Here is a 24,359-nt window from a genome sequence, read left to right on the forward strand (position 1 = left end):
TGATGGAGCTTTCTGTTTAAGGTTGAATTGCTTACTATTTCCCAAATCATTCCTTACCAACATCTTAGAATTCACAGACCAAGACTGAGTATTTGAGGGTGTGTGCTCTTATAGCCCTGGTAATCTCTGCTTCTCATGATTTATTCTATTTCCTAGATCAAATACTTGAACCATAACTGCACTCAAATTGTCCTTAACTCACTGTAACCCTAGGGTTTTTTTCTTTCTTGCTTTCTAGTCTTTTTCATGAACCCTATTTGTTGTTACTCTTTTGTACTCTGTAACTCTTTAATATAATCTCTAAATTCCTGGATATTTTTCTGCATATGTTTAGATTCTTCAAGCACTCTCATAATATGTTTTCTTAATCCTATCCTTGATATGTTCTCCAGATGTGTGTATATCTACTTGTCTGTAAGCACTGCCATTGTGATAGCTTGGTTCCATCTCAATTTTCACTGTCAGTCCAGTTTCTTTTGTTGAGCCACCAGTTAGGTTTGTGGCTGCAGTGTTGGATTTCCCTGTTTATATTTCAGAATGTTAGCAGAGTGAATCTCTCTCTCACCCTTTTTCTGCCTACTGGTCACTTGTGCCTGCACCCACCTATGGCTAAGTGAGTTTCTTTAGAAGCCCCAGCTGTGTTTTGATGAGATATCAGGTGATTTTTTTCATTGTCTTTTCTAATGTTGTTTTTTTTTTTTTTTTGGGGGGGGGGGCGGCGGCTTAGCCATACAGTTGTTGCTACTCTATGGTCATGCCTTTGGAATTTCCCTTGGTGCTTTCTCTTTTAATTATGGGCAAATTTGAAAAACTGTTCCCTTAGTTAGTACATATGAGGTGTTGTTGAACTCGGAGAGATAAGGAGAATCTCTACAATTGATACTTGACTCAAAATTGGCAATATCAGTGTATTAACTATATTGAGGGGTATTTATAGTGACAGATTCTCCTCTTGAATTAAGAATATTTAATAACAGATACTACTGGATTGAGGTATGCATTCTCAGGAAACACTTGACATTTTTGACACAAGTTCTCCATGCATGCAAGGATTTTGATTTCAGTCCTCAGGATTTCAGAGATACTCCAAGAGAACAAACTTCCAACATATCTGATTCTCATGGTCTTTTCTGTATTCTTTACAGGACTTCCCAGTGGAACATGTCAGTGGTAAGTACTCTGAATCCTTCAGCAGCTGAGGACACAATATAGACAAGTCTTGGGGGGCTTGCCTGTGAGTTTTAGTTTCTCCAAAGCCCTGACTCCATGGTGGGAATGGCTCAGGGTCTATACTGATGGAAAAGCTCACTTCCAGAGAGCTAAAGTGGCCCCATTTTCTCAGACTATGGAGTAGTTATGGTCATAGGTGCAGTGGGTCTGTGTGTTACATTATGTTATCATAGCACTAAAAGGTTTTATTACTTCACAGAATACTTTGATGTCTTTAAATACAAACCACAGCTATCATGAAATAATTCACATGAGAAATGCAAAATGGAACAGAGTGAGCCAAAGACACACTATAGAAAATTAGACTTTGGGAGTCGGGCTGTAGCGCAGCGGGTTAAGCGCAGGTGGCACAAAGCACAATGACCGGCATAAGGATCCCGGTTCGAACCCCGGCTCCCCACCTGCAGGGGAGTCGCTTCACAGGCGGTGAAGCAGGTCTGCAGGTGTCTATCTTTCTCTCCCCCTCTCTGTCTTCCCCTCCTCTCTCCGTTTCTCTCTGTCCTATCCAACATCGATGACAACAACAATAATAACTACAACAATAAAACAACAAGGGCAACAAAAGGGAATAAATAAATAAAATAAAATACTAAAAAAAGAAAATTAGACTTTATACATGACAATTACATGTCCCTCTTTTACTGTGCAGCTGAGCTGGACAATCCACTTCTGTGTGCACTACAACAAAATCTGTGCAATTTATTTATTTAATTTTATTAAATAGTGGAGGTGTGTCTGTGGTTTCTGCAATGTAATCGAAAGTGTGTATTAACTGCCCACCATAAATGTCTCATTTTCCCAAATTTCAGTGGCAATGGTATACATTTTTAAGGGAAGATAGGATACAACAGATATGAGATATAGAATTTCTGACTTTTTTTTTAGAGTGTGATTTTTAAATTTTTTTTACCTTTTTATTTTTTTTTTCTTTTGCCTCCCAAGGTTGTTGCTGGGACTTGGTGCCTAAACTATAAATCCACTGCCCCTGGAGGCTATTTTTTTTCTTTTGTTACCCTGGTTGTTTATCTTTGCTGTTGTTGCAGTTGTTGGATAGGACAGAGATAAATGGAGAGGGGAGGGGAAGACAGGGTGAGAGAAAGACAGACACCTGCAGACCTACTTCACCGCCTATGAAGTGACCCCCTGCAGGTGGGCAGCCAGGGGCTGGAACCAGGATCCTTATGCATTGTGCCATGTGTACGTAACCTTCTGTGCTACTGCCTGGTCCCCAGTATTCTTTCATCTTCAGTGTCCCATTTTTTGCCCATGTACCCAACTTGTTATTAATTATTCACTTTTTTGTTTTCCATTAAAATTTACATAGGTTTGACTCCTGAGTTATATCTCATGACACAACCATAATGTTATACTGATCCATTCATATGTTAACTCTGAGTCAAACTCTCAGGTAAAATGATAGCCTCAAATTAAAGTGTTAAAAAAAACAAAAACAGTTCAGTTAGCAGATCAGTTTTATTAGTAGAACAACACCCTTATTTGTGTGATTTTGAAAAGTAAAGCAAGCTTTTCTTTCTAGTTTTAATTTTATTATAATTCTATGGCAAATGTTCTTTCTCTGAACTGATTGTTCACAACAAATAGTTCTGTTTTCTGAACTGATTACCTACCTCAATATGTAGTTGAAGTTCATGTCTAAAGTCATCTTCTCTCAACTTGTTCAAGTAATTTAAGATCCAAGTCAGTAAAGGCTGGAATGGCTTGTGTCTTATGGACTCTAGTCTGTTACATGCAGCATGGGATACATTGCACAGATTTTGTTGTAGTACACACAGCAGTGGATTGTCCAGCTCAGTTGCATAGTAAAATAAGGACATGGGATTGTCATGTAAAAAAAGTCTAATTTTCTGTAGTGTGTTCTTGGCTCACTATGTTCTATTTTGCATTGCTCATTTGAATTATTTCATGATAGCTGTGGTTTGTTTTTAAAGACATCAATGTCTTCTGTGAACTAATAAAACCTCTTTATCCTGTGATAACATAATGGAAGTTTTTATTAAAAGTCAGGTAACTCCTTAGGGGATCTACTTAGGGGTCTGGGACATTTTTCCTTAGAATAAGCATATGATTTCCCCATAAATCTGTGGGATTCAGAGTGTGTTTGTTGTGGTTGTGACAGCAAGAGTAAACAGTCTGCCATGCTATTGACTGGGAGCTGAATTCTGAGTTTCCTAGGGAGAGTAGCCCTTACTGAGGAATCAGAAGGAGGAAGGATGTGAGACACCTGGGAGGGTAAAGGTTCTGGGAGGATGGTCACTGTAGGACCTCAGCCTCTCCCTCAAGAGGAACACTAAGCCTTCATAAGACACTGAGTCTTTCTAAAGCCCACTCAGTCTGGTGGCCATTGATGCACAATGTGATCAGATTTTGACTGTGAATAAAGGATACTAGCCACTGACTCTTTGGTAATAAATTTCCCTGAACATCTGTTGCAGTCCACAGAGTCATCAATGATGGAACAGAGGTGGTAGCTCTGAACATACAAGCAGCCCCAAGAGATGAGTAGAAATGACCTTACTGTTTTGACTCTAGGGCCATTGTTGTAATATGTTCATTATTAACACTATTTTAGACACAAATGCTGAGTCATTGCTAGGATTCATGAACTGATCCATTAAATTATGGAACTCAAAGAGATAAATGTCTGAAGTAGAGAAGCCAAAATTTGACCTCAGTTATGTGACATGCTCAGCTGTACTTAGCACACTGACAAGGCTGCCTCTGTCCTTGGAGTCAGTAGGAGCCTCCTAAGCTGCACCATACTGTGTGTGTAATTCTGGAAATGCCTGCATCTATAGTGAGCCCCTTAGAGGGACCTACTATCTAGCATTACTTCCCGTTGCCTGCCTGTTCACACAATCTGAAGGAACCATCAACATATATTTTCATACCGTGTGCACTGAAACAGGTGTGCTGCCACCTGACCCCCATATTATTATTATGACAACTCACAGAAGACCCAGGCATTCTGAATAGCTCATACTTGTGACTTCAGTGAGGTAACATTTAGAAATAGCTGTTAACATAATTTCCAGTTCTAGAGTCTTCCTCAGCATTGGCATCAAAACAGGAATCCATAGGTATTTAGTGAGATTTTGTCACTATTGCCAAAAGCAGTGGAAGCACTCAAATCCTGAAGGACACACCCTAGAAGGACTATTTAGTTACTAAATAGGAATCAGCATCTTTGATGCTCTTGAAAGAGCTTTGACAGTTTGACAAGTTCTGTCTTGTATGTGTTCAAGTTACAGAGAGCAGAAGGAGCTTACAGCCCACTGTGCTGAGCTATCCCTTCATTGGATGAACTCTGTTGGCATGGGGGGGCATCCAAGCCAGTGACTACAAAGACATGCAAAGCAAAGGATGGTCAATATGATTTCTTTAGTGATGATTATGTTTATAGTTTCAGATGAGATTAGGCCTGTTCTGGGTGGTATGACCATATGTCATTTACAATTTTAGTACATTACCATCTCCCTGATGAAGTGCTTGTATAAAAACTGAGGAATAATTAAGCAGCAATGGGGGCTGGGTGGTGGCACGCCTGTTGTGCACACATGTTTCAATGCACAAGGACCCAGGTTCAAGCCCTGGTCCTCACCTGCAGGAGGAAAGCTTTACAAGTGGTGAAGCAGTGTTGCAGGTGTCTCTCTTTATTTCTCTCTCTCTATCACCAATCCATGTTGATTTCTGGCTGTCTCTGTCCAATAAGAAAAAATATAATTAAAAGATGAAATAAGCAGTAATGCATTAGAATGTAATACCTGGATTATAATGTAATCCCATCCATGAGATTGGCGCAGTGGTAAAATCCTGTAAGACTTGTGAGGAATGAACTGACAGTATGTGTGGGTCTCCTGAGGCGGAATAGGTGAAGATGTTAGTATTGGGTGTGAAGCTTCTCTGTCATTTAAACAGTGGCATGTAGTTCCTTGTCATGAGTGGAAGGTACTTGGTAGTTTTCAGATGTTTTTCACTGCAAAGCCTGGGCTGAGTGTCTCCTGTCTTTTCTCTCCTCTTTTTGCCCCATGAAGAAGGAGAACAGGCTGCCAGCACTCCAGTGCTTGTCTTCGGATCCAATGACCTGTATACTCCAAATTTAGGTAAGTCCCTCTGCAATACTTAGGTTATACAATACTGTGTCACTTGTGTTTATTATGAAAATGTTTTACCAGACCCTTTGTGTCTGGTTAATTTCACATCCCTCAAAATAACTGCCTGCAAACATTGTCCATCAGTATAGTTCCCTTCCTCTACCCTTTGCACAGGCCCCAACCCATCTGTCTACACCCCTACACACCCCACCCCTATCTGTCTCCCTTTTGTGTATTCTCCTTCAAGTGTGCTGAAATTGGCCTCAAGTTTATTAATGTTTCACCCTCATTTTTCTTTTCTTTCTTTCTGGAAATCCACTTATGAGATCATCTCACTTTGCCATCTTCTGGCTTATTGCACTGATCCTTGCTAGATTCTCTCATGTGTGGCATCAGACAAGATGTCCTAACAGCTCACATCTGAGTTGTATTCTGTATGTGTGTGCCTTTAAAGATAATACTGTAGAGCTCCCTGAAGAACTAGGTTCTTGGGTTGATGAGATCCAAGAGATACCAGTTAGGAAAACTCCCTGAATATGGATGACAGGGGTGTGGGGCATTGAGTTAGACCTTCTGTTTTTGAGAGTGTGAATGGGAGCTGTGACACCAGAAAGACAAAGAAAAGTATTTCAGTTTCCTTTTGTTCTCTCCTATTTTAGTGCCATGTAAGGAAGAATTCTGCCTTTAATTTCATTGCAAAGAGCTAGAATGGTCTGCTCTGCTTTGGGAATTCAATGTGATCACACATGGAGACCAGAAATATTTCTTGGCTACTTTAAATCATGGGGTCCTTGGATTTATTTAGATAGAAATCTCTAGGAGTGAAACAGGAAACTATTAGGGTGGGTTCAAATTGACCTGTAGTGAAAACATAGGAAACACAACTCTCACATGCATTTGGACCAGAAACACAGTTTTCTCATGTGCCAGGTGTGAGAGTTAGACACAACAATCTGAGCTCTGCTGATCATGGGCAGATGTCAGGTGCAGTTTGTGGGAACTAATCAATGCAGTGTTCATGGCACAGCTGGTTTAGAATGCCCTAAATTCCTTTGGCTGATAAGCCCTCTCATGGTCATTTGGGTTGGTCATGTGAAAGCAGGAGGGAGAGGGTGAAGAGTGATAATGCAGAGGAAGATGACAGGGGACCATACTTCTCTTCCTGGGAGTCTTTGTTTAGCAGACTCTGTATGGTGTTTAGGATCAGGAGTTGAGACATGGACAGAAAGTGCTGCACCTGCATTTATGTTTTCCTCTTTGTTCCATTACTTAACTAAGGCATAAGTTCTTTCCTAGAAGTGTTGGAGCCAGAACATTTGATACAGATAGTAATCAGGGATCTTAAATGAGGTTCTAATGCTTGGCCTCAGTTTCTCTGGGGTGTCTCAGAATGAGATGTCTTCCACTCCCCAAGGAAACAAAAATATTCCTGTCCTAGATTCCCAATTAGTACAGGAAAATGGACAAGACACTTCAAAATTCCAAATAACATTTCCATGAATGAGGATGGATTGGCTCCGTTCCTCACCTGTGCCCCTTGATGACTGATGTGGAAATCATATGTAGCTCACAGATATTCTCCATGGTGATGAAGCATCAGGCCTGTGCCAAGATGCAAAGTCCATGTCCTTAGTCCCCTGTCCACTAGTCACCCAAGTCCCCTTTCTGCTTTAACCACTAATAAGAGTCAAGCTTATTCCTCCAGATCTCCTAGTACCCAAAAATTTTATAGCATTGAAGAGTCACTGGTATCATTTCCTGCAGATCTAGCATTTACAGAGTTGTTTTTTTTCCTTCTCATACTGAAACTAATTGCTCTAAATGGTTTCACATGACAGGCAGAGGACTTAGGCAGAGATCCCAGGCTCAGCCAAGTGCACTTCTGCTTTTCTAGGTGTTTTGTTCAAATAGAGTATTTGTGTACAATTGTTTTGTGGTTTTACCGTTTTTGGTTAGGGGATTTAATAGATCTATATTCCCACTTTGTTATTCGTAGCATATATATTTCATAGCATCTTCAGGATTGATTTATTATAATAGCTTTATATTTAAAATATTTTATTTATTTTATTTTAATGAGAGACAGATAAAGAGAGAGGAGATACAGAGTGAAATACCAGAGCACTGCTCAATCTGACTCATAGTGGTACTGGAGATTGATTGAGACCTTGGAGCCTCAGATTTGAAAGTCTTATGTGAGAAGGTTTTATGCCTCCATATAGTCTGAATGACAGTGCAGAAGGATACAGTGGTCTTGGTTGAAAGCCTTTCTCATTGAGTGCTCAATATATACCTTGCCATTCTCTTCTGGCCTTGACATTATCTTCTTGCCTTTAGAGTTTGTGTGGAGAAATCAGATAATCTTGTGGGTTTTCCTCTGTAAGTGACTCTGTGTTTTTCTCTTTCAGCCTTCAGGATCCTTTCTTTACCCTATTCCTTTTCATTCTAAATATGGTATGTCTTGGTGTCTTTAGTTCTGGGTCAGTTCTGTTTGGGACTCTCTTGGAATCTTGGACCCTTATGACTTTTATGTCGTTTATAGAGTATGGAAGTGCTCAACAACTATCCTCTAGAATGCTATTTTCCCCTTCCTCTCTTTCTTCCTCTTGCAAGCCAGTTATATGTACATCACTTGTTTTCAAGTCACCCCATGTTTCTGTTGTTTTCTGTATCTCTTAATCTCTTTTAGTTTTGTTTTTTTTTCTTTTTAGTTTCCTCTAATTGATCCTTAGTCTTGCTAATTCTGATTTCTGCTTCAATTATTCTGCTCTCTTTCTCCTCTGGTGTTTTCTGTAGCTCAATATTTTGTTACCCAGTTCAGATATGTATATGTTTGTTCAGCTAGTTGTGCTCTTACCTCAGCTACTTCAGTTTTCATTTCTAATTACCTCCATGTAGTGTTTTCTTTGAGAGTCTCATTTGTTGTTTCCCTATTTCTGATATTACTTTCAGAAGCTTTCCTCAATCCTGTAATTATTGCATCTATTAGTGTTTGGATGTTTTCCTCATTCATATTTGCTTCTAGCTTTTTTGGATTTTTTTTCCGGGCTTTTTTCCTAGTTCATTTCTCCAATGTTTCTTTTTGATTTGACCATTATCTTTGGTGTGTTATGAATTTTACACAAAATAGCTCCAGTCATGCATGCAGTTGGTTAGTGTTCAGTACTTATAAGAAATTTACATAAATTTCCTGGGTGTTGATATTTATATATGGTGTGAGGTGGTTTCTGGTCGGTTGGTTCCTGGATCCTTGAAGCTGGTCGCCTCTGGCCCCTGATGTGCTTCAGTACTGGGTGGAGCTGTTAGTCTAATGTTGATACAGCTGCTTTTGCAATATGGAAGGTAAGGTATGTTCAAACTGAAGAGAAAAGTGGATTGGAATAGCAAGATGGCACCTCCTTATGTTGAGAATAGCTTTTACAGGCTTGAAGGGTCCCCCATCACTACTTTTCAATCCACTGATCACAATTCCCTGGATTGACTTGTGTCTAAGTAATGTACTTAAGAGTTCACAGTTGCAAATATTAGCAGTTGTTTTCCTTTTACCTCAATCCATGAGGTGAAGCACAATGAATTTTAAACCATTGTGATGTTGATGGAATTTTGTATGTTATCCCTGTGGGCTATGGGATCCTGAGGGCTTTTTAACTGTAAGTAGATTTTTCAGCTTAATCACTCACTGGAGACCAAAAGATAAAACAGGGTGAAAGATAAGATAGCACAATGGTTATGCAAGAGACTCATGCCTGAGGGTCCAAAATCCCAGACCCAATTCCCCTGTCCACTGCCAGCCAGACCCAAGTAGCACTCTGTGGCCCAGTGAGTTTCTGAATAAATTCTGGTTATATTTGTTGAGATTTGAGGTGATTCTTCACCATTTTTCCTAGCTGATCAGGAAAACATTGCAAAATGGCTCCTACTTTCTAGCCACACTTCTTGACCACTGGGAGGGTAGATTTCATCTTGAATCACCTGGCCATTCTGTGACCTTGATACCAATATCGGGTTTCCCTGCTGCTGTTCCATCCTCTAAGGGGAAAAAGCAATGGGGACTCACAGTTGTAAATTAGCAAATTTTAGATGATTTTCTCCTCCCTTCAAAAGTGTTTCTATTGGTAAAACTCACACCAGAAGTGATAGGTCAGCTGGCAAACTCTGACTGGTACTAGCCACTCCTGAATATGCCTAGGAATCTCTCTCTCAACCCCTCTCTGTCAATAAGCCACACATTTTTGCACTCACCTGTGGCTTGGTGGGTATTTGAAGAGATCCTTGTCTTGTGGAGTTCTCAAGTGATCCTTATTGCTTTTCAAGCATGAAAGTCATGAGGCCTTCTCCCCAGCCCTGATTTTTTTTTTTAATAAGGGAAACACCTGTGGACTTTGGACAACTTCTCCACTCCCACTCCTCCTCTGAGAACTGCTGTTCTTTACTACATCTGTGTGTATTTCATAACTTTAGATTCTCCATAAAATTGGCTGTGGTATTTCCTTCAGAACCTCACTTCTATTCCTGAGCATGGTGTTCATTCATGTTTCACAAATGAAAGGTTACTAATCTTTGTAAAGACTTTTTTTTTGTAAAATGCAGTATGTCTTTGTCAGATCCCTGCTGTGGGACTTTGGTATGTTTCATGGCTTCACAATTGTGAATATTGTTGGGATGAGTTGTGGAAGGCATAGATCTCTTTTTAGGTACAAATGACATTCCTTAGAAGTGGATAGTTTAGTCAGTAGCAGTTTGCTTGATAATTTGGGGAATGTCCAAATGTTTTTCAATCTATAACAGGCTACCTGTCTTATTTGGTTGTTCACTTCAGTCAGATATAAAGGGCATTATGAATGTGCTGGGACAATGTGATCAGGTTTTGTGTTCAAAGAGATGCTTACTATTTTCTGTGTTCTAAGGGATGCCAATAGCTTTCTCTATTTTCATTTTTCCATGAATGTTTATTGAAGAGGAATCCAGCCCTGTGTTCACATATCCTCAGAAGTGGGCCATTCCAGTCAGGGACTGTCTGAAACCTCTGTCAGAGAAGAACAGTTTGATAAACGGTGTGTAGAAATGTTTTCATTGAATTGTTCAATGGCCATTTTTGTAGTATGTTCATTGTTACATAGTTCACACAATGTTAGACAATTTTCTGGAGTCATGGAAAGTCAGGAACTCAAACATATAATGTATAAAGTACAGAAGCCAAAATGTAAATCAGACATGTGGCCTCAGGCTGATTCTCTGAAATGCTCAGCTGTACTTAACACACTTAAAAGGCTCTCCCTGACCATGGGGACCCGCCCAGCTTGTTCCACAGTCTGTATGTAATTCTGACAATACCTGAGTCCACAATGAGCCCCCTCCCCCACTATCCTTCATTGCAAATGGACTTCCTGTTCATAGCCCCCATGGGAGCCCTCATCATATTAGTAGTGTGACAGATCACAGAAGATTCTGGGATTCTTGTCACCTCAAAGATATGACAATTATGAAGTTCCAATTAGAAATATCTTCACTTGTAATGCTAAGTTATATCTCAGTTCCTAACACCAGGTCATTAAGTGAATAAAGAGATATTTAGTGAGTTTTTTTCCCTTATAGCTGTGAGCAATAGAAAGGCTCAAATCCTGAGAGACATAGTTAGCAGAAATAGGAGCTCACAGCAACATTTTGTTATGAAGATGCCATCAGCATCATTGTCTCAGTGCTGTTGTGGAGCTGTAGGAGACAGAGCTCTGCTTTACACATAAGAAGATAGAGTAGCTGCTCATCCACTTCTAAACTATCCTGAAGCTCTTCTTATTTCACTGGATGCACTTTGCTGGGATAGAGGGACTTTTACACAGTGACTGACTGCACTGACATGCAGAGCAAAGAATGTGCCAGAATAATAGTGTATCTACAATAATGACTTTCTACTTTAGTGTACTACAACCTCCCACAATGAATTGTTTCTCTAAAAACTGGAAAGTGATTGAGAAATACAGTTCTAGAATGTCTTTATGTAACTGGATCCTGCCCATGAATTTAGCTCTATGTTAAATCTGATAGAAATTGTGATAAAGGTATTGCCAGTATATGGTTGCACTGGGACAGAAAGACTTGAACATGACAAGCTGATGTAGCACTTAAGGCTTCTGGGAGATATGGCTAAGGACTAACAGTCAATAGTAAAGACTCCTTCCCCCCCCCACAAAAAAAAAAAAACAACAACACTGAGCTGGACCTCCAAAAAGCCACTGAGCTGATGCATCTCTCTTATTTGTAATGATGGCATGTAACTGAATCTCCTTTGTGGATGATTCTCTGCTATGGTTTCAGATTAAGTTTTCCTGTAATTCAGTGTCTCAGTTTTTTATTTATTTATTTATTTTCCCATGCCTGCCTCCCCTAAGATGCTAGCATTCAGTTGCTTGAATTTGCAATCATAATTATACCTCATCATTTTGAGTGTGTCTGGCTCTGCAATAACTTTCTCATTCATTCGTGTCTTTAAAGATTGCATTTTGGAGTCACTTGAGGATTTGCCCACAAGTGAAGAATTTCCAGGTAGGAACAGCCACTGAGGTTAGTCCTATTGGAAGGAGATACAGAATTTCTACTGCCATTTCTGAGGCCAGGAGTGAGTAATGAGTCAGATAGAGAAAGGAAATAACAGTGAGAATCAATGTGGGTATATATATTTTTTCATATTGCCTGATATCATAGGATGAAGAATTACGTCCTAGGTGTCAGTGCACAGTTTATATAATAACCATCTTTTCTTGCTTTGGTAGGTAACTAAATATCCTAAGAGTCCTATCTTTGCCTGAGCATTTCAATCTGTTGGTTATCTTGGTTATATTTGGTGAGAAATCCCTGAAATGAGGCACATGCTCATTAGTTTGGGTTTCCTCCTCACCTGTCATAGAAAGAATCTGAAGACACCATCTCTTTTTAAAATTTTTGGGGTTAATTATTTAGAGTAAACAATAAATACAGTTGTTGATATAAGTGTAAAGTTTCTTAGTTTTCTGCAAAATGCTGTAACCCAATAGCTGAGTCCTCTTCCACCATCACATACCAGGACCTATCCCCCTCTTCTAGAGCCCTTTGCTTTGTTGCAATACACCAAACAGTTCAAGTTCTGTTTTCTGTTTTCCCTTTTGTTCTTATTACACAAGTCCTATGAGTGAGATCATCTTGTCCTCATCCTATTCTTTCTGTCTTGTCTTACTTAACATGATTCCCTCAAACTTCATCCAAGATGAGGTGAAAAAAATGAATTCTTTATTCTTTTTTTTTGTGTGTGTGGTGAAGTCTGACATTTATTTTATTTTATTTTATTTTATTTATAAAAAGGAGACACTTGACAGAACCATGGAATATATCACAGTTCTTTTGAATTAAGAGAAGGATGTTTTATAGTGTAAATTTCTGAAAGTTATCATTATGCTATTTGTTGAACTCTTTCCCTAAACATTGTATTTAAATAAAATTACATGATTAAGATAATTGAAAGTATCTGGGGAAATGCATGAATGACCCGTGTGTCACAATTTGTTTAGACTTTCTTATCCAAAAGCTAGTTTTATCAGGCCTACAAGAGGGCATGAGTTGACAGGGGATAAAGGGATGCTCAGTTTTGAAATAATGGGTTAGTTGCATTTTGTGTGTCTAGCTGAATCAAATATTTCATCATAGGTTGCCTAGTTAACTTGGGAATGTTATCCTCACCATTGTCATTGCTCACAAATATGAGCCCCCCCACTTTGCTAAGTTGTATACTTTCATACCTGTACATGTGTATGAAAGTAGTATTTTTTGAAAGTTCACTTAGTAAAACTATCTTAGTTTCTCTTAGTAAAACTACCTGTAGTTCATCCATTTTCTCCAAACTGGTGAAATATTTTTTCAAAGGCCAAGTAATATCCTATTGGGCATATACCCTATAACTTCATTTTCCAGTCATATTGGTGTGGTCACTTAGGTTTTATTTCACATTTTAATTATTGGTATGTTGTAGCTATGAATAAGCAACTGCATATACCACATAGTAGTGTTTTTGTTTCCTTTGGATATGTGCCCTGGAGTGGTATTATAACCTTCCAGTTGGAAAATGGACTGACTGTTGCTCTGTCCTTCTATCTCCATTAGAGGGTTCTGATACAGGTGTCTTCAGTGGTGGATCAGAGGGAGATGTGTCTTCATCTGACACTGAGGTAAGCTCACATGATATACAAATATTGTTACTTGGATTCTTTTAAAATTGAGTTTCACTTATAGAACTATGACTGCATTCATATTAGACTATAATGGTAAATGTTGTCTGCTTGGTTAGTAATAGTAGATGAAAATTAGTAGTGGGATGAGAAATTTTGCTCAAGAGGATTTACCTGATGGAATTAAAAGTATTGTGTTATGCATGTATCAGTGGACTTGAGATGAGGATCCTCTAAGGAAAGCTCATGCCTTTCCCTGGGGTCTGCTCTTGCTTGGTAGGGGCCAATTTGCCTCTATTTGGTTTGGAACAGTCACCTACAGATCAAATACACAGGACACAAGATGCTCAGGTGCTCACATTGTTTTCTGTTTTCGTTGCAGGTAGCACATACTTCTACCTCAAAGAGTAAGTGTTCTGGGCTTACACTCTTGCTGAGGACAATGTGAGGTCTTGGTTGGGGTGTGGGGGGTGGGCAGTCAGTGCTTGGTGGTGTCTTCACTCTGGAGAGCCAGCCTGGTCCCAGGTCTCTGGTAGGAATGGTGGTTGAGGAGGTGAGGAAATAGCACATTTCTTATGAAAGTGATGTTCAGACCTCTCAGTCCATGGAGACATATATTCTCTAAAATTATTTGCACTGGAGGTGGGTATCTCTACTATTTCTCTAGTCATATGAGTGTTTGTATACATAAAAGGGAGTCTGAGAAAGAGAGTACAGAAAACTAGAGATGTATGTTTCTCCAGGTGAGTTTTCTATTACTTCTCTGCAGTTTCTTGTGTATCACAGGCCCCACCCAACTGTGATCACCCTACACAGCTTGCCTGCTCTAATTGGCACTGTGTTGTCCTCAACACACTCCCACCTGGAGGGCTGGGTATTCTAGCAGCCAGCCAACTTCTAGAGTGTTGTTATGCAGCATGAATGAGTAAGGTCTGATTGCCTATTGGAATGAAATTGTCATCTCAGTGTGACTCTCAGTGTTCATGGCCTGGATTATTGACCTGTACTTGTCATTTATTTGGGTTCTGAGTCAATGTGCAGTGGAGTCCCAGCCTCTTTCTGATAGCCTTGAAGTGCCTGAGCCTGCAGAGATACCTATATTTCTCAGTGTAAGGGTCACCTCAGTGCTCAGTCACTGTAGAAATAAAAATATTTCCCCATAAATATTACAACATTCGAGTGGAAATGAACCTTGGTCCCTGGACACTTTATCCCCAGTTATAACCATAGTTGTTGGATGCACCATGAACATCTTTGCCTTTTAGAAGCTGAACAAAGAAGAATGAGAATTAGGGAGGCCAATTATTTTATTTTTTAACTAGAGCAGGGGATTGAACCTGGGACTTTGGAGCCTCAGGCATGAGAGTCTCTTTGCAGAACCATTATGCTATCTACCCCAACCCTAATTTAGTTTCTTGATAATATGTCCTGCTTTGCTCTAAGTAGACACATATCTGGCAATCACACATACAGGATGAGAAGAAAATTAGAATTTGGTGTATGATTTGCTCGGTGTCCAGGATGCAGCACTACTCTTGCACCTCTCTTGTGCACCTGGGCTAGCAAAATATGTCCTGAACCCTTTTCACCTCCTCCTTGAATCCTCCAAGTGTTAGAACAGCACTAGCTATATCCTGACAGTTCTTCTTTGTCTTCTTAGAGCCACTGAAGAAGCGGTTTATAAAGGTGAATCTACGAAACCAGGCGAGAGATGGAAGACTGAAGGGAACTGAGAAGGTGAGCTTTCCCTTCCAATTAGCAGGAGAGGACTGGTCTTCCTGGGTCGTTTCTTTTCCAATCAAGTTCAGATGATCCTGACCCTACATATTGCAGAGGACAGGTACAGTATCCAGGTGGGAAGTACTGTGGGAGCGTTTCTTGCCAATTATGGCTGACTCCAGAGAACACTTTGCCCAGGAACACCTATCCTGAAGGCATCCTTGGCAGGGGTCCTTCTCCTCTAGGGCAGCCTTTCTTGGTGGGGTTAGAAGTGGTCAGTTTTGTCCAGGTGGCCTTTTAATTCATTCCTTGCTTAGTTCCTTTCCACATCAATCCTCTGACTTGCTCTGTTCCCTCTGAGCACAGATTTTCTAAAAACCTGGAACAACAGAACAACTTTGTGCAGGGGGCTGGAGGGATAGCATGATAGTTATGCAAAACATCTTTCATTCTTGAGTCACCTAAGGTCCTAGGTTCAATCCCCAACATCACCTTAAGTCTGGTAACACACACACACACACACACTCACATACACACTCACATACACACACACACACACACACACACACACACACACACACACACAATCTTGTGCTCATTGCACACCTTGTGTCTGAGCTCATAATCTTCCTTCTGTAATTGCAGGTGGTGCGGATATCTAAATTATCGAAAGATGGTAAGTGTTCTAGTCACTCATCCTTCAGGGAAAACTGGGAAATCCCAGTAAAACAGGTCATTCTGACTATGAGACCTTTGTATGATGTTATAGGTGTGATGAACAAGGACCACCATGTCCTTTATCTTATTGGGAGAATTAATGATTTACAGTACATACAGTTGTTTATACATGTGTAAAATTTCTCAATTTTATTCAAAACACATGCCTAACCTAGATCCTGTCCCACCATCATGCCCCAGGATCTGAAAGGCTTCTCCCTAATGATTCCTTTGCTTTGGTGCAATACATCAAACACCATCCAGCTTCTGCTTTGTGTTTCCCCTTTGTGTTCTTATTTCTGGACTTTATCCATGAGTGAGTGCATCCCATATTCATCCTTTCCTTTTTGGCTCCTCACTTAATGTGATTCCTTCAAGCAATATCCATTGTGAGGTGGCTAATGGGAATTTTTCATTCTTAATAGCTGTGTACTTTTCCATTGTGTACATATACCACAGCTTTCCTACTACTTCAGCTGTTATTCGACAGCTAGATTTCTTCCAGGTGTTGACTGTTATAAATTGTGCTGCTGAGAATATAGGTTTACATAGATCTTTTTGGATGAGTGTGTTTGAATTCTTACAACATTATCTCCAGGAGAGGAATTGCTTGACTATAGGCTAGGTCCACTTCTAGTCTTCTGAGAGTTCTCCAGACTGCTCTCCACAAGGTTGGACCAATTCACATTCTTACCAGCAGTCAAGGAGGGTTTCTTTATGCCCCACAACCTCTCTAGATTTTATTTCTACCATCCATTGTGATGTATGTCATTTATGTTGGAGTGGAGTATCATCTCATTGTCTTTATTTGTATGTCTCTGACAAACAGTGACACTGAGCATTTTTTTCACATGTCTGTTGTCCTTTTGGGTTGTTTCTTTGGTGAATACTCTGTTCACATTTTGTCCTCTTTTCTTTTTTATTTTTTGGATAGGCTAATTTAGTTTTTTGTGGCTCAGTTTGGAGAGCTCTTCATATATTTTTGTTGTCATCCCTTTGTCTAATATATGGTATGTAAAGAGAGAGCTATTCTGGAAGGAGTCTGGTTTTGTTTGTTTGGTTTTTTGCTGTGTACCTTTTCAATTGATATAGTCCCATTGATTTTTTTTTTTTGTTTTTGTCTTCTTTGTAAGTGTACTTGAGTTGCTAAAGATGCCAAAAAATGTTAGATGGAGAAGAGTTCTACCTATATTTTCCTCTAAGTATTTGGTACTTTTTGGTCTGATATCCAAGACCTTGGTCCATTTGGAGTTTACCTTTTTGTGTGGTGAAATGTAGTGTTTCAGTTTCATTCTTCTACATGTTTCAAACCAAATTTTCCCAACACCATTTGTTGCAAAGATTCTCCATTTTGTATTTGAAGCCGCATTGTCAAAAATGAGATTTCTATAGGTGGGGGCACATCACCTCTTGAATACCTTCTTACAGGTATCTACAGCCATTAGTAGGAGGGGCTGTGCTCATAAAGTACATTGTTTATATATGAGCAGTTCATTATATTGAGTGATCCCTCAGCGTGAATTCATCCAGTATCACTGGAGAACACACTCATTTAGAGAAGAAAACTCTGTTTCTAAATATTGGGTTTGATTCTATGGTACAACATTATTTAATATTGAATCTCCCTCCTAGTGGCTTCTGACATTCTCTTAATGCTTGTTGAACATGACTGTAATGCAACATCACCTGAAATAAGATTTAGAGAGGAGAAAAGGGGCTGGGAACAGTCACCTGAGTGAGGCAGAGTTGTCTAGGCAGCAGGTCAGGCCCTTTGATCCCCATCCTGTGCACTTTTCACACTTCCACTCCCTGGGAGAGTCTGAATCTGAAACCAACAGCAATTCTGACATGAACGCCAGCCTTATGTGAGGCCTTGCAGAAGCTGAGTGTGGTCACCGCATCCATCAAGCATCAACCCTTGTTTTCCCCTTGGTGTTGCTTCACTCCTGCTCTGCTCCCTCCCAGTCCTGTCGGTTGAAGGGCTTTAGATGGACCCTTTGCATGTCAGCAGAAGGTCAGGCTAGGCTCCTTCTCTGCTGGGGAGCCTCTGCCTTAGCCAGTGCTGAGGAACCTAAGCAGAGAGCAGCCTCTAGGCAGAGCTAAGAGGGTTCCAATCCCCTCTTCCCGGGAAGGATTAGCATCTGTCCTGAGGGAATGTTATCAAGAACATGCATTGGGGTTTTCTCAAAGGGTCACTGACCACCATTACTGCTGTCACAGGGTCCCTGTGGTCAACCTGAAATGAGAAATGATTTGGGGGGGGAAATGGCTTACAGGGTCCTTGTTGTTATAGGGATGCAGTTTCTTATCTTCCCAGGATGCTGTCTGCACATCATTTCCACCACAAGCCCAAGAATTCTTCACCATCATGTCCTGGGTAGCTGACGCCCTCTCCTCCTACACCATCTCCACCTAGGCCAGAGATTTTTGCTCAGCAGCAATACACCTAATCCAGCCACTTTTCCTCCTTTGTTTCTCACTTCTTTCTTGACTTTTTTTTATGTACCACCTTTAAATAAGATCATCTAGTATTCATCCTTCTCCTTCTGTCTTATATGACTTACCATGACTCCTTCCAGTTCTATCCAAGATATGGACAAGGAGAAGACTTCATCATTATTCAGTTATATGTATGTGGGTTACTTCTCTTGACTACTGTAAGTAACGCAGCTGTGAACACAGGAACACATATTCCCTTTGAGTGAGTGTTTCATGTCCTCTGGATGTATGCCTAGGTGCAATATTGCTGGATCATAAAGTATTTCCATTATTTGTTTAAGCGTTCTGCTTTTGATAAAAGCTGCACTCGTATGCATTCCTACCAATAGTGCACCAGGGTTCATGTTCATTATATCAAAGTGGGTATCTTTAAAATTCCTTAAATATCATTTATCTCAAATCACATGTGCAGTCCCCCAAAATGTTCTCCCCATCTCCTTTTCCATACACAGTGGGATTCAATTTGGAGCAGTTGGTATGTCAGTGGTGTGCAGCAACATAAATGTAATTTGAGCTAATTATGCTTAGCACAATAAATAACAACGTGAAAGAAAACTACTGGTTGGTTTTGTTCATACGTGGAATATTGAGACTTGAAAACACATAAATTTTCAAACAAATAAACAAAAAGCAAAACAAAGTCTTTAATATCCTATGTCCCTACTACTTTTTGAGGCATGTGGTGATGAACTTTGGGTAAAAGAAGGCATAGAGCTTTGCTAGAAGTTGTGGTGTGGAATAAGTCTGCTGTAATCCTATTTAGCAAATTATTTTTAAATCATTAAAAAAAGTTAAAAGATATTAAAAAATAAAATGCTTGTATTTTTGAGACAAGTTGCTCGTTTCCCCCTAACTTTGGTTTTGTGACCAGGTTATTAACTATAGTCCAGGACAAATTATAGGATTCTTAAAGCAGAATGATTTAGGGAAAGAAGGGATACATAATGCACAGCAGGTCATGGTATCCATGGATTCCAAGGTGACAAAATCAGGAGAGTGAACACTAGGCCCAGCATCGACTATCTTGAGAAGGTAGTTGGTTCAGTCTTGATGTGGATGAGGAGGAGGTGACTGGTGTGGCTGCTGTGTGCACTTAGAGATACCTCTTCATTGACTGAAGAGCAGAGTTTCCTCTTCACCAGACCTTCTTGGAAGGAAGGAGGCTCAGAAATGGCCAAGTGCGTGATTATAACTAACCACACCCCTACAGTGATCTGTTCATGACAAGCTCTCTGCATAATTTCTGAGCTGCAACAATGGGTGACTGTCACTCTGTGCTTCTAGTTCCCAATAGGTGATTGTCACTCTCTGTGCTTTTAGTTACCTTCCTGGATTCAGATGAGGACAGCAGTGGATGCAGTAGTGACAGTTTATCCCATGTTTCACTACCTGGAATGGAAGTAAGCTCACCTGCCTGTCTGGGACATACTGTTCTCTCCTTGAATTCTAGTATTAAATGAACTTAATTGTTTAAAATATGGCAGAGGATGACTGGTAGCATATAGGTTGAGCACACATGTTGCTATGTACAAGGCCCATGCTCAAACCCTTGGTCCCCACACGTATGTGGGAAATATCACAAGCAGTGAAACAGTGCTGAAGGTGTCTCTTTGTCTTTTCTTGTCTCTCTCCCTTTACTCTCAGTTTCACTGTATTACCAAATAAAGGGTGGGAGGGTATGGAACATCACTGTGGGTGTGGTGTATTCATTGTACAGGAACCAAAACTCAGTGATAACATTGGTAGCAAAAAAAATATATATATATATCAGTGTGGTATCTAGATATTTAATATGATTTTTTATTTGGAATTGAGGATATAAGATGATGACTTAAAAGTACTTTTCTCTCTTTGGGTTAAAAATAATGCCTCTCTGCTTCAGTAGATGTGAGACATCATCCCCTGGAGAAGGATCATGCATTTCCCTAGGGAGTGCACTTGCTTGGTTGGGTGCTTGTTCTCTTTGGCTTGTGACAGCCACCAAGGGAACAAACAACACAGGACACAAAATGCCCTAATGCAATGCTCACAGTGTTTTCTGTTCTGCCACTGTAGGCTCCAATCACCTCCACCACATTCAGTAAGTATTTTGAGCTGACTCTCTTGCTGAGGACAAAGTTGGTGCTTATTCATGCAGTGCACCCTTCGTGTCTTCACTCTGGAGAACCAGCTTGGCTCCGGGTCTCTGTGGGGAATTGATCTTGGGGAGGTAAGGAAATAGCAGATTTCTTGAAGAGAAATGTGATCTGTATCAATTCTTACTAACTCTATATATTCCTTATATTTGTTTACATGAGTCATAGACATTATTTTTAGTATTTATAGTTACAATTGTGAGAGTCTGAATGGGCAGAGATATAGATAGAGACCATGGAGAGGGAGATGTTGTACTTTCCCGGATTCACAATTGCTAGTGTCCTGTCTGTTCCCCTGTCCCTAGCATACTTCCACATGCTACATACAGCAGCCTCACTAACTGGCAGTGCCTCCACAACACTGCCACCTTGATGGGGGTGGGTATTCTAGCCACACTTTTGAGAGAATTTTATGAGAGGGTGAGGCCTTACCACTTAATGGAATGAAAACTGTGACCTCAGTGTGTCTCCCAATGCTGGTGTTCTGGACTAGTGGCTTTCAATTGCCATTCAGCTGGTGTTTGAGTCACTGTGAATCAGAGTTCTCTGTGACAGCCATGAAGTGCTGAAGCCATCAGAGACCCCTAAGACATACATTATAAATCAGAAGGTCATCCATGCCTGTGGTCAAGTAATCTGAGCAGAAATAGCATTTGTTCACAGATTTTTCATTAATCAAGTGAAATGCATCTAGAACCCATGAAATATTCTGGATCCTATTCCAGGAAGTAGAGGAACTTCATAGGACGAGGTGGTCAACCTTTCTCCATTTTTGGTCACTTAAGAGCTGGTGAAGGGAGCTGAGAATCAGGGAGATAGTTCAGTGTGTTGACCATATAATTGGCTTCTCTGTCTAAAGTCTTTTTATCAGGCAAACCACAAACCCCCAGGATAGGCACAACTGGAATTTAATGTTTGAGTGCATCAGTAGCCAGGTTGATATTTACTCTTGCCACTTTTGAGCAGTTTGTACAGAGGGTGTCAACATCCAAGTGTTATCCTCTTCCATATGTATCCTCCAGCTATCAAAGCCCCCCAATAACCCTGACCAGCAGCATCCATGTCTTGATAGTTATTCTGTGTCTCCTTATTGCCACTAGCTGAAGAGTTGCGACGGTTGAATCCAAGTTTCGAGACTGGTAAAGGTGAACCTCAGTTGACTACCATGGTGAGCTGCCTTTTTCATTTTCTCCTGAATTATTTCCTTTCCAGTCAAGTTCAGATGAGTTTGAAACTGCACATTGTAGATGACAGATAATAGTATCTAGGTGGGAAGTGTTGAGGCAGAATTTAATGTCAGTGATGGCTGACTCCAGAAAACTCTCTCAGTACAGGAACTCATTGTGGTGACACACCCTATGGTAGAGGTCCTTCACCATGTTGTTTTAGAGTGCTACCATACTGGACTGACTGGTCTTGAGTAGAACATCCCCAACATTATTTTTATGTAGATTTAATTTTTTAATTTTTATTTATTTATAATAGACTTAAATTTGTGCTTAATTTTTATTTTAAAATTTTATTTATAAAAATGAAACACTGACAAAAAGGGTACAACTCCACACAATTCCCATCATCAGATCTCTGAATCACACCAGCTCCCTGGATAGCTTTCCTATTCTGTATCCCTCTGGGAGTATGGACTCAGGCTCATTATGCGGTGCAGAAGGTGGAAGGTCTGGCTTCTATAATTGCTTCCCCACAGAACAGGTGGATCCATACACGCTGCCTGTCTCTCTCTTTCCTAGTGGGGTGGAGCTCTGGGAAAACAGGGCTCCAGGACACACTGTTGCGGTCATCTGCCCAGGGGAGTCCAGTTGGCATCATGTTAGCATTTTGAATCTGGTGGCTGAAAGAGTAATTAACATATAAAGCCAAACAAATTGTTGACTTATCATGAACCTATAGGCTGGAATAATGCAGATGAAGATTTTGCAGGGGTCGTGGGTGGTGTTTCCATTGGTAGATTAGTTAGGAGTCCTGTTTTTTATTTTATAGTTATAATCCAAAGGGCTTATGCCTATACTAGATTTCTTTCTTTTTTCTTTCTCTTTTTTTCTTCTGAGCCTGACATCTGATATGCAGGTGGATTAAAGTTATTGTCCAGGGAGATGATGTCATGGCTGTAAAAAGGACCAGAAAGCTGGATCAGGGAAGAGAGTAGCTCCCAAATATGGGAAAGTTGTATAAATATTTTTTACTGCAAATCTCATCAATTTTATCCGATCTGGGGCTCATATTCAACTTAGGAGCCTTGTGACCTCTGCATTCCTATAGATCTAAGCTCACATTGTGGTCATGAGTAGGAATGTTACAAGCTGCCCCAAATGCATGATCCATCTTCTTCAGGGGGAAGACAGAGTATGTCATCCAGCCTCCCTTCAGAGGATGGAACATTCTCTGCCACTGTTGATCCAAGTTGAGGGCAAGGTTCTATGGGGGCCCACAGAGGGGTCTGTTGTGTTATTCCTGATCGAGATAACTGGTAACAATGGAGAGAGGGATTTATTTGAGGTCAAGGCCCATCATATCTGTTTGGGAAGCTTAGGACTCCCCAACTAGGGCCCCAGTTGATGGCATCTCCAAATTTTATCCCCCACAAGCATGGGGGGGATTTTCACAGACAGTGAAACAGTGTACAAGGTGTCTCTTTGTCTCAACCTGTATTTTTCCCTTTACTCTTAGTTTCAGTCTATCTCACCAAATGAAGGTTGGGGGAATGGAATATCATTATGACTTTACTTGCACTACTAACCAGTGATAACCCTGGTAGCCAAAAAACTGTGTGGTGTATATAAGTTTACTATTTTTATTTGTATTTGGAATTGGAGGATATAATATGATGACTTAAAAGTATTTTTGTCTCTTTGGATTAAAGTAATGTCTCACTGCTTCAGTAGATGTGAGACATCATCCCCTGGAGAAAGATGATGCATTTCCCTAGGGAGTGCTTTTGCTTGGTTGGGCCCTTGTTCCCTTTGGCTTGTGACAGCCACCTAGGGAACAAACACACAGGACACAAAATGCCCTAATGCTCACAGTGTTTTCTCTTCTGCCATCGCAGGCTCCATTCTTCTCCACCCGAAATGGTAAGTATTCTGGGATGACTCTCTTGCTGAGGACAAAGTTGGTGCTTATTCATGCAGTGCACCCTTGGTGTCTTCACTCTGGAGAACCAGCTTGGCTCTGGGTCTCTGTGGGGAATTGATCTTGGGGAGGTAAGGAAGTAGCAGATTTCTTGATGAGAAATGTAGTCTGTGTCAATTTTTACTAACTCTATATATTCCTTATATTTGTTTACATGAGTCATAGACATTATTTTTAGTATTTATAGTTACAATTGTGAGAGTCTGAATGGGCAGAGATATAGATAGAGACCATGGAGAGGGAGATGTTGTACTTTCCCGGATTCACAATTGCTAGTGTCCTGTCTGTTCCCCTGTCCCTAGCATACTTCCACATGCTACATACAGCAGCCTCACTAACTGGCAGTGCCTCCACAACACTGCCACCTTGATGGGGGTGGGTATTCTAGCCACACTTTTGAGAGAATTTTATGAGAGGGTGAGGCCTTACCACTTAATGGAATGAAAACTGTGACCTCAGTGTGTCTCCCAATGCTGGTGTTCTGGACTAGTGGCTTTCAATTGCCATTCAGCTGGTGTTTGAGTCACTGTGAATCAGAGTTCTCTGTGACAGCCATGAAGTGCTGAAGCCATCAGAGACCCCTAAGACATACATTATAAATCAGA

At 40.4% G+C, this 24,359-nt stretch overlaps 1 protein-coding gene across 5 annotated transcripts in view; it reads left to right on the plus strand.

Annotated features, from left to right (window-relative positions):
• LOC132540450 (uncharacterized) overlaps nucleotides 1–24,359 on the plus strand; it is a 53,611-nt gene that overhangs the window by 18,336 nt on the left and 10,916 nt on the right. For all 5 annotated transcript variants that reach the window (XR_009551630.1, XM_060198179.1, XM_060198180.1 and 2 more), the window contains exons 3-14: nucleotides 1,146–1,170; nucleotides 5,283–5,351; nucleotides 10,301–10,396; nucleotides 11,835–11,885; nucleotides 13,473–13,537; nucleotides 13,920–13,944; nucleotides 15,198–15,269; nucleotides 15,900–15,932; nucleotides 19,793–19,872; nucleotides 20,528–20,552; nucleotides 21,708–21,775; nucleotides 23,672–23,696. Coding sequence is in view for 4 of the 5 variants with exons in the window: in XM_060198179.1 (XP_060054162.1) it covers nucleotides 1,146–1,170; nucleotides 5,283–5,351; nucleotides 10,301–10,396; nucleotides 11,835–11,885; nucleotides 13,473–13,537; nucleotides 13,920–13,944; nucleotides 15,198–15,269; nucleotides 15,900–15,932; nucleotides 19,793–19,872; nucleotides 20,528–20,552; nucleotides 21,708–21,775; nucleotides 23,672–23,696 (634 nt within the window). In the remaining variant the exon portion in view is untranslated. The remainder of the gene's footprint in view (nucleotides 1–1,145; nucleotides 1,171–5,282; nucleotides 5,352–10,300; nucleotides 10,397–11,834; nucleotides 11,886–13,472; nucleotides 13,538–13,919; nucleotides 13,945–15,197; nucleotides 15,270–15,899; nucleotides 15,933–19,792; nucleotides 19,873–20,527; nucleotides 20,553–21,707; nucleotides 21,776–23,671; nucleotides 23,697–24,359) is intronic.

The sequence above is a fragment of the Erinaceus europaeus genome, chromosome 9, assembly GCF_950295315.1.
Source record: "Erinaceus europaeus chromosome 9, mEriEur2.1, whole genome shotgun sequence".
Taxonomy (NCBI): domain Eukaryota; kingdom Metazoa; phylum Chordata; class Mammalia; order Eulipotyphla; family Erinaceidae; genus Erinaceus; species Erinaceus europaeus.